Source organism: Coptis chinensis, chromosome 5 (genome assembly GCF_015680905.1).
Source record: "Coptis chinensis isolate HL-2020 chromosome 5, ASM1568090v1, whole genome shotgun sequence".
Lineage (NCBI taxonomy): Eukaryota > Viridiplantae > Streptophyta > Magnoliopsida > Ranunculales > Ranunculaceae > Coptis > Coptis chinensis.
Genome location: NC_141460.1, coordinates 55,408,461 through 55,418,123, shown reverse-complemented (window position 1 = coordinate 55,418,123; position 9,663 = coordinate 55,408,461). Strand labels below are relative to the sequence as shown.

The following is a 9,663-nucleotide window of genomic DNA, read 5'->3' as shown; positions in this document are numbered from 1 at the left end:
ATAACTTGCACCATAAGCATAAGAAGCTCATCTCTAGGATTTTCAAAATTCTGTTAACTAATACTAGCAACTCTTATTTAGGTATTGATTTTAACCCTTCAAAACTCAATCATATTACTACCCCTAGGATTATGAAAAATGTGTTATCTAGGATACAAAACTGGAACACAAAATTTTTGTATATGGCTGGTCGAAGTACTCTCATTAAAAGTGTAGTGTATGCTATCCCTATTTACTTTATGCAAACTAACTTGTTGTCTTTTTGTCACAACCTGGATATGATAAGTGTTAATTTTTTATGGGGGCATAATGAACATGGTAGTAATAAGTTGCATATGTTAAATTGGTATGTATGTTGTAGTAAGAAAAGTATGGGTGGGGTAGGTTTTAAACAATCTATGTATTAGAATAAAACTCTTATAGCTAAGCTGTGTTAGAAGCTCATGACTGAGATTGATTTGTTATAGGTTAAGATTATTAAGAATAAATACTTTTGACATGTTTCTTTCCTGCAAGCCAAGAAAAGTAACTCTGCTTCGAAGTGGTGGAAAAACATCATCAAGGTAAGAAATGACATCTCCTCTCTTCACTGTTGGAGGATAACAGACAGACAAAACATTGATATTTGGGAGGATAATTGGATCCCTTCTCTGCCTTTTAAGAAACCTTTTGGACCTAAACCCAATCCTATGAGATCTGTTAGGTATGTTTCTGATTTGATTGATAATATTACACATGCTTGGAACATTAGCTTGTTAAATGAGATGTTCACTACAAATGTTAGGTATGAGATTTTGCAAACTCGTATTTTTTCAGAAAATTATTTTGACCTTAGAAAAGAATGGTATTTTAACTGTCAAATCGACATATAGTTGGTTTCTCAATCAATCAAAGGTTGGTAGGCCTGTCAGGCCTTTGTCTGTTGCTAAAACTACTTGGTGTTATATTTGGAAGCTTCATATCCCGCATCGAGTCAAGATGTTCATGTGGAAAATTCTTAATGGCATTTTGCCAACTAGGAAAGTGTTGTTTGATCGGCATGCATGTTTGTCCTGTGTCTACCTATCCTCGTTGTCACTCTGCGACTGAAAGCATTGAGCATGCCCTTTTCAGTTGTACACATCTCGATAAAATTTGGTTTGCCTCCCCCCTTGCTATGCGATTTCATTAATGGAATCAACATTTTAGTGCTGGTGATGTGATTACTAAAGTTATCACTTAAAGAATAGTACTAAATTTAACTTATCTATCTTAGCCTCTACTTCCTACATAATTTGGGTCGTAGATAGAAATTTTCTGGTTTTTTATCCTCGTTATATAGCTGTTAACCCAAATCCATCTCAGGTGCTGGAACAAGCACGAAAATGTATTATTCCTGCTCATTCTCCAGTGACTTTAAAATACCTGATACCTGAATCACATATTCCAGACCTTTTTATGCTTGCATGTGATGGCAGTTTCGACCCCATTTCCTCACAAGCTGGTGTAGGCTACACAATAAATAAATGGGATTCTGATTTATGTTTTGCAGGAAGCAGGCCCGTCTCAACAGGCTCAGTAGAAGAGGTAGAGATACAAGCAGTAAAAGTAGGATTGGAACAAGCTCGTCAGCTAAGTGTTAGCAAGGTGGTGGTCTGTTCAAATAATAAGAGTATTGTTCAAGAGCTTAATGGAGATTCTGCTATAGTGTCTTGGTGTTGTGAGGGTCTTTTGCATGAGAGACTTAATCTCAAAGCTAGTTTTAGTTTTTACAAAATTGTCTTTTGCCTGAGGGAGTTGATTAGACATGCCCATCTCATGGCAGCCTCAGCAACCCTTCGTAGTCCTCTAGTATGTATTAACCAAGTTCTTATGCCTGTGAAACTTGGTTTTTCTAAAGTCCAGTCCCGTCTGTACGAACTATTTGTTATCTGTTAATGAATCAAAATGTTTGGAAAAAAAAACAAAACAAAACATTTTAATGAACTTGCCCCACTAAAAAATGAACAGCCTTCCCACACAGAAAGCATGCATAGTCCAGCTAGTGGTGCTTTAACTGACCTACAAGTCTTACGATCAGTTGATTAACAAGAGAATGTTCTGATGTACCTGACCATACACTGAATAATGCACAATCAGTGCTACTCCAGTGTAACGTCCGTATTTTTAAATACGTATTTTATCATTTATTAATTAATTTAATTATTTATTTTCAAAATTCGTCGGACTGGACTCGGAATACGTGGGCCTGGTTTTGGGCCCGAGTCGGTGTTGGGCTTGGGTTTCGGACCCAAGTATATAAACACATTTTTCTAGAAAATAGGGTTTAGAGAAAAATAAAATAATGAAAATGGAGGCAGAGATGAAAGCTGGATTTCTGGAGGGTGGAGCGCGACGGCTCGAACTCGGAGATCGAAGAGTCGGGGACAAATAATGTTTTTCCAATTACGGCCGAAATTCGGTGTGACAGATTTGGTATCGAAAGATTTGGTTAGCTTAGACTTAGGTGAGTCTAAGTGATTCTCGGATCGTGGTTTATGGGTAGTGTTTAAGAAGTATTATTTTCAAAACTATTTCCGCTAGTTGTTTTGTTTTTACAAAGAAAATGAAAGAGATATAGAAATAAAGAGAGTCAATATTTTTCTTGATTTGTTTGTACGTGTAATGTGTATATTTATATTAGTTACTCTTGTGGAGTGCATATGAAATGCTTTTATTTTTCCTTATCATATGATGAGTGGTTATATGTGTAATATGTTAATTATTAATGGATTTGATCAAGATGATGTGTGCTGTTACAATGTTGTTTTATTGTTTGTGTTCATTTTCACATGGATTATGGATTAAGTCGCGAACATGTCCGCGTGAACGTTGTATTTGAGTGTTATGTTATTATTCAATAAATAATGAGATATTTGATCTATATTGAATGAGTTGTATTATCTGATGGTTTTATGACGTACTGAGTAAGGAACTAATTGCCTCAGTGTTGGAGGAACTATCTCGCCTCACTCGTATACTTTAATGGATGAATAATATTTTAAAGTAAAAGATTAATCTGTTAGAGGTGATTAGTTAGAAATAGATTGAATATAATAATAAAATATACGTGTATTCTTTTTGAGATGTGTATACACGTGTATTCTTTTTGAGACGTGTATACTTGCGTATACACTTGTATTCTTTTTGAGATGTGTATACTGGCGTATACACGTGTGTTCATTCAATGAACATAGTTGATAAGTTTTGACAGGTTTAGTGTTGAAGAAGGTTGGCTGCTGCTTGTGGTTTGCATTAACGTTACATCTCCGGATACGTTTTGTTTTTCCCTTGAGGTGATATAGCTTTTCAGTCTAGACAATGTTTTTGTATTCTCATTTGTATATTTTAATTAAAGAGTTATTTAAAAGAGATTTGTAACCTAATCTTAATTGGGAATTTTTGTAATGAAGAGGACTTATGTATAATGGAAATTTTTATTGGTTTTTAATTATCCGCATATTTTAAACTGTTTATGGGTTTTTGGAAGTGGAGAGTGCGTCAGACCTCGGAAATCGAAGAGTCGGGAACAAATAGATGTTTTTCCGAATTCTGTCGAAATTCGGGGTGTGACATCCAGCACCATATATAAAGCATTAACTTCACATCTATCACGTACCATGCGTTTTAATTCACTCTATGGAATCACTCCAGTTCAAATTACATCGACTTTTACACCAATAATTTATCTGGAGAAATACCATTGGAAATGAACCAATTAACAAGTCTCCAATTCCTTGATTTCTCACAAAACCATATTTATGGCTCCATTCCTTCTAGTTTGTGTGATTTGAGAAACCAAAAAATTCTAGCCCTCATTTCAAATCAATTTTCAGGTTTAATTCCACTAGAAATAGGAAACTTGAGGTCCCTTGAGGAACTATATCTTTATGAAAACAATTTCACTGGTCCAATTCCACCTTCTATAGGTAAATTGTCCAATCTAAACAAATTGAAGCTCTCTAACAATCAACTTTATGGATTCATTCCTTTTGAAATTGGAAACTTAAAATCTCTTGTGGACCTAAATCTAAAGATAAACAATCTCACTGGTTTTATCCCTTCTTCATTAGGTATTTTGACCAATTTAAACAGGTTAATCCTTCATAACAATCAACCTTATGGATCCATTCCTTTGGAAATTGGAAACTTGGAATCACTTGAGAACTTATAAATTAGTCTAAATTTTATGAGTGGTCCCATCCCTTCTTCGTTAGGTAATTTACAAAACTTAACTATTGATCTTGGCCTCTTGTCTAACAACCTTTCTGTTCTATACCTCAAGAATTAATGAAAATGAAACTGACTAATCTTAGCTCATCTTTTAATAATTTATCTGGTTATTTGCCACAAAAACTATGTGATGGTGGACATCTTCAAGTTTTCAATGTTGCTTCCAATAATTTCACTGGTCCATCCCAAACTTGAAAAACTGTCTAAGATTGTCCCGACTTTGACTCGATGGAAACCAACTCACATGAGACATATCAGATTCATTTGACATACTTTCCACTTTTGATTACATTGATTTGAGGAACAACAACTTAAATGGAAAAATTTCAAGTAATTATAGCAAATGCAAAAAACTAACAAGTTTTAAAATCACTAACAACAAACTCACTGGTACCATACCTCGTGAGTTTGGAAGCTTGACTCAACTACAAAAGTTTGATCTCTCTTCAAATCGTCTAAATGGTGAGATTCCAAAAGAAATAGGATATCTATCTTTGTTAGTGAATCTTAACTTGAGTGACACCTTTATGGCAATTTGCCTTTGGAAATTCAAAGTTTGGGTAGGTTAGCAACTTTAGATTTGTCCACCAACAATCTGAGTGAACCAATAACAAAACAAATTGGCGATTGCTCCAACTTGTATCATCTGAAGTTGAGAAAAAATAAACTCAATGGAAGCATACCATCTGAATTAGGCAATCTAGCTTAAATTCAAGAGTTGCTAAACTTGAGCCAGAATATGTTTTCTGGTTCCATTCCACATTCCTTTGCTCAAATGCATAACTTAGAGAACTTGAATTTGTCACACAATATGTTATCTAGTTCAATTCCACATTCATTGGTGGAAATGCAAAGCTTGCATTAACTTCTATTGACGTATCTTACAATACATTAGAAGGTCCGGTTCCTAATAGCAAAGCTTTCCAGAACAAAGGCTTGTGTGGTCAAGTAAAAGCTTTGCCTCCTTGCAGTTCTTCCAAAATAAGCAAAGGTGTAAATGGAAGAGTTAAACTCATCAAGATCATTATTTTTTGTCTTGTGGGATTGTTCTCTCTTTTTATTGTAATCGTTGGAACTTGTGCTTTGTTTTACAAGAAAAAAAAAGAGTTCAAGAGGAAGAGACAAAAGCAAGATGTAATGATTTATTTTGCATTTGTAATTACAACGGGGGAATGGTATACGAAGACATTATTGAAGCAACAGAAGGGTTTGACAACAAGTATTGCATTGGAGTGGGAGGATATGGAAGCATCTACAAAGTGGTTTTGTCAACAGGACAAGTAGTGGCTGTAAAGAAAATTCACCCATCACAGGACGGTGAAGTGGTCAATTTAAGATCATTTCAAATTGAGGTACGCACATTAACAGAATTGAGAAATCAAAACATTGTGAAACTTTACAGATTTTGTTCACATGTTCGACACTCAGTTTTGGTATATGAGTTTCTGGAAAGGGGGAGCGTAGCTTGGCCCAAATTTTGAGCAATGTAGAGGAAGCAACTAGTTTAGATAAGAAGAAGAGGGTGGACATCATAAAAAATGTAGCTAATGCATTGTCTTACATGAATGGTTGCACACCACCATTGATTCATCGAGATATTTTGAGTAAGAATATTTTGTTGAATACAGAATATGATGCTTGCGTTGCTGATTTTGGTATTGCTAGAGTTATAATGCTTGATTCATCCAATTGGACTGCACTTGCCGGAACATATGGTTATTTGGCCCCAGGTAAATCTTTATTTGTCTCTTTTTCATTATTTACTTTTGATATGGTTTTCTAACTTGCGATTTGAATTCTTTAAAAAGATCTGATCAAGTTTGCATAACTTTTTTTCCATGTAGAGTTGGCCTTCACAATGAGGTTGACTGCAAAATGTGATGTGTATATCTTTGGAGTGTTAGCACTTGAAGTGATAATGGGATATCATCCTAGAGAATTTTATTATCTCTTGCTACATCATTTTCAACAAGTTGGTCAAATGTGTTTACTGATGGATATATTAGACAAACGTCTTCAAACTCCCACTACAGAGCTAGTCAAGGAAGTTGTGGTATACGCAAAATTGGCTTTTTCATGCATAAATGGTAGTCCTAAATCTCGACCCTCAATGGACTATGTTTCTCGTAAACTAGAAAGTTGCGAGCTATCTCTTGTGGAGCCGTTCCATATGATAACTGTTGAACAATTATTGGGTGAAGAAGTCTGATAGTATTTGAAGTACTTACTACAACCGAATTTCCTGCTCAAAGTGGCCATTGTCTTTGGTCATATGTTCATATATATTTGGTTTGTGAATTGCCTAGTTTAATAAAGAAAGCACCATATGCAACACTGTCTTCTGTGATTAGCCCATCCAACTACATAGACATGAGCACAAACTCTATTACAAGCACCACCACACCCAGCTCTTCAAAGTTAAAGGGACTTTAGTCAGTTCGATAAACACATCAACCTTAATATGGCCACTGAGACCACTATTGCCAATTGAAGCTTAACAAATCCTATTTATCGTCTTTTGGAATGGAGTATGTGTTTCACACTGTAGCTTAATTGTCAGTGTCCAGAGGATCATATTTGCATACAGTTTCAGGTTTGAATAATTTGCTTGAGGCATATAATATATAAGTAAGTATATATTTCACAGATGAATTTTGAACTAGAAAGCTTCATTTCTGGTATTAACTCTTAGTGGTGTAAGCTGACGACTTGGAAGATAGTTTATAAGCAGTTATTACTACAAAATATGTTCATTTCTGGTCTAGTATTGTGTTGTATACCATTGACTTATGCATGGTTTGTGTTTGTTTGTCAACTCGTTGGAGCTTTTGATTGTGGTGAGTATACTTCAAAAAGTTTGTTTAAGAGTGAGGTTCATCCTAAATTATTTAGAGTTTGAGTGAAGGAGATGTGAAAAAGAAAGGTAGACTCTTGTATGGATTATAATGGTTCTAAGCTAATGAAAACTTGAAAGCTTTGATTGTTGTATTGAAATGACTTGAAAACATGAAAGGAAGATTGATTAAAACATTGAAATAAGAACAAGTGAACAAGATTAAAGATTGAAACTAAGAACAAGTAAACAAGATTGATTGAAATAAAAACAAGAAAATAACCACTACTAAAGGAAGGGCTTTTTGTGTCACTTTTTAAGTGACACAAGAAGTCACTTGTGTCACTTTTGAAACTAATTCTGAAGTGACCTAACAGCCCCCGACACATAAAGTTCTACCAAAAGTGACACAAAAGCCTTACTAAATGTGTCACTTTTTGTTAATAAAATGACACTTAAGAATAACCTCTTGTGTCACTTTTAAGAAAGAGTGTCACAGTGCTTATCAAAAGTGACACTAGTTGTATCCCTTTTGGACCAGAGTGGGACATAATTTCGTGAAAAGTGACACATTAAATACACTAGTTGTGTCACTTTTGGACCAGAGCGAGACATAAGTACGTCAAAAGTGACACATTAAGTACACTAGTTGTGTCACTTTTGGACCAGAGCAAGACATAAGTATGTCAAAAGTGACACATTCAGTACACTAGTTGTGTCACTTTTGGACTAGAGTGAGACATAATTACGTCAAAAGTGACACATTAAGTACACCAGTTGTGTCACTTTTGGACCAGAGCAAGACATAAGTACGTCAAAAGTGACACATTAAGTATACTAGTTGTATCACTTTTGGATCAGAACGAGACATAAGTACTTCAAAAGTAACACATTAAGTATATTAGTTGTGTCATATTTAGACCAGAGCGAGACATAAGTACGTCAAAAGTGACACATTAAGTATACTAGTTGTGTCACTTTTGGACTAGAGCGTGACACAAGTACGTCAAAAGCGACACATAAGAGTGGTAAGTTGTGTCACTTTTAATAGATATTATGTCACTTTTTCCAAAAGTGAGACAAATGAAAATAATTATTTTTTTAAATATTTTCTCATTTTTGTATTCGATCGTATTCATTTCTCAACCTGCATCCTATACGTCATAACCAAAATCCCATTAACCTACTTTATGACAGAAACAACATCCACATACATTTATCAAAACATCACAACCAAAATCACTTTAACCTACTTTATGATATGGAAACAACATCCACTTGGGGAAAAAAAACAACATTCAAAACAATTAACTTTGATTAATTTCATGGATCAAACATAGTATCTATTATCTAGTTTGACTCCCAACAAAATAAGTCATTCCAATACCAAAATAATCACAATAAATTAAAGCAAAAAAAAAAAAAAAAACATGATGCCAACGCTATCCTAGCAATATCTTAGCTTGTTGTGCGCACTTCCAACACCAAAAAACCTAGCTGCCATCTATTCATCTGTTAATCGATCCATGCACCTACATCATATTATGAAGTCGTCATTCCACTATGACTAGTATATAAAATTAAAAAGCAAGTGAATCAAGAAGGGTATATTGCACAAGTAAGAAAAAAAATCGATAAGAAAAATATATATACATAAAGAAAGGGAAAATATGGAAGCCCACTTACCCAAATTAACTACTCAGATAATTAAATTGTTGGATAAAGTCGATGAATTCAAGACGAAGTTCATCAATTTCAGTAGTGTAACTCTTTTAGCTAGAGAACTCCAATACCTGTTCGACGAAAAATATATTATAAATATTATGAAAATGAATAATGCAGGCAATGCATTGCCTACCATATTTACACATGCACCAATTTATAAGCTAGCTAAGACTATATGAAAAATAATACTACTTTATAGTCACCTTCTTTTTTTAGTAGAACTATATGGCTAGTGATGTCGCCTCTACCTTAGAAGTTAGAAGATTTAATGCCAAAACCAATTCTGGGTAAACAACATGGATTCTTTATCTTTTTTTTTTTTTTTTTTTTTTTAAACCTCCAGTGGGGAGTGGGGTTACGCAGACCCTACCAGTTTATTAAGAAAATTAGATTTATTTTAATTGCTTAGTTAAATTCCAACTAGATTACTCTAACTTTATTCTTACGGTATCAATTATTTATTTCCTACTCTCACATATATATATTCATTCAATATATAGAGTGCGGAATCGTTCCACTCTTAATCTATCTAGCTTAAACGAATTCAATTAATCAAACACAAGGAAACAATGGTGAGAACAATGAGAGTAGTGTGGTGATTTATTTAAACTAAAACTAATTATAAATTAAACTAATTTAACTAAACAATTAAAATGTGAATTTAATGAATTGGAAGAACATAGAGGGGGGAAATTCCACCATGCAATTCGGTTGGTTATTAGTTAGTCATCGAATCGAATATTGATCCCTAGTGAATACCAAGTCCTCTAAAATCAAGGTTCCACTAGCATGAGAGTTTAGTTCAACCACAAATCTCTTTGATGGTGGCTCTAAACTCTAGTTCATCATTATGA

At 34.2% G+C, this 9,663-nt stretch overlaps 1 protein-coding gene and 1 long non-coding RNA gene across 2 annotated transcripts; one reads left to right on the top strand and one right to left on the bottom strand.

Annotated features, from left to right (window-relative positions):
* Positions 1-5,423: 5,423 nt before the first annotated feature.
* LOC147498019 (MDIS1-interacting receptor like kinase 2-like) lies at positions 5,424-6,460 on the top strand. The gene is made up of 3 exons (XM_086563101.1): positions 5,424-5,603; positions 5,705-5,981; positions 6,096-6,460. Exons 1-3 carry the CDS (start codon positions 5,424-5,426, stop codon positions 6,458-6,460), a joined length of 822 nt encoding a protein of 273 aa, XP_086419227.1.
* A 1,940-nt stretch (positions 6,461-8,400) lies between these two features.
* On the bottom strand, positions 8,401-8,881 carry LOC147498018 (uncharacterized). The gene is made up of 2 exons (XR_015194190.1): positions 8,771-8,881; positions 8,401-8,616 (listed from the first exon to the last, which is right to left on the bottom strand). It is a non-coding gene; the product is annotated as an uncharacterized LOC147498018 (long non-coding RNA).
* Positions 8,882-9,663: the final 782 nt, after the last annotated feature.

What these genes read in the sequence shown, in the direction of transcription:
- LOC147498019 (XM_086563101.1), top strand. Translation starts at nt 5,424, where the DNA reads ATGGTATACGAAGACATTATTGAAGCAACAGAAGGGTTTGACAACAAG. An exon ending in TAAGATCATTTCAAATTGAG is followed by an intron (nt 5,604 to 5,704) that starts GTACGCACATTA and finishes GTTTCTGGAAAG; the next exon opens with GGGGAGCGTAGCTTGGCCCA. An exon ending in ATATGGTTATTTGGCCCCAG is followed by an intron (nt 5,982 to 6,095) that starts GTAAATCTTTAT and finishes TTTTCCATGTAG; the next exon opens with AGTTGGCCTTCACAATGAGG.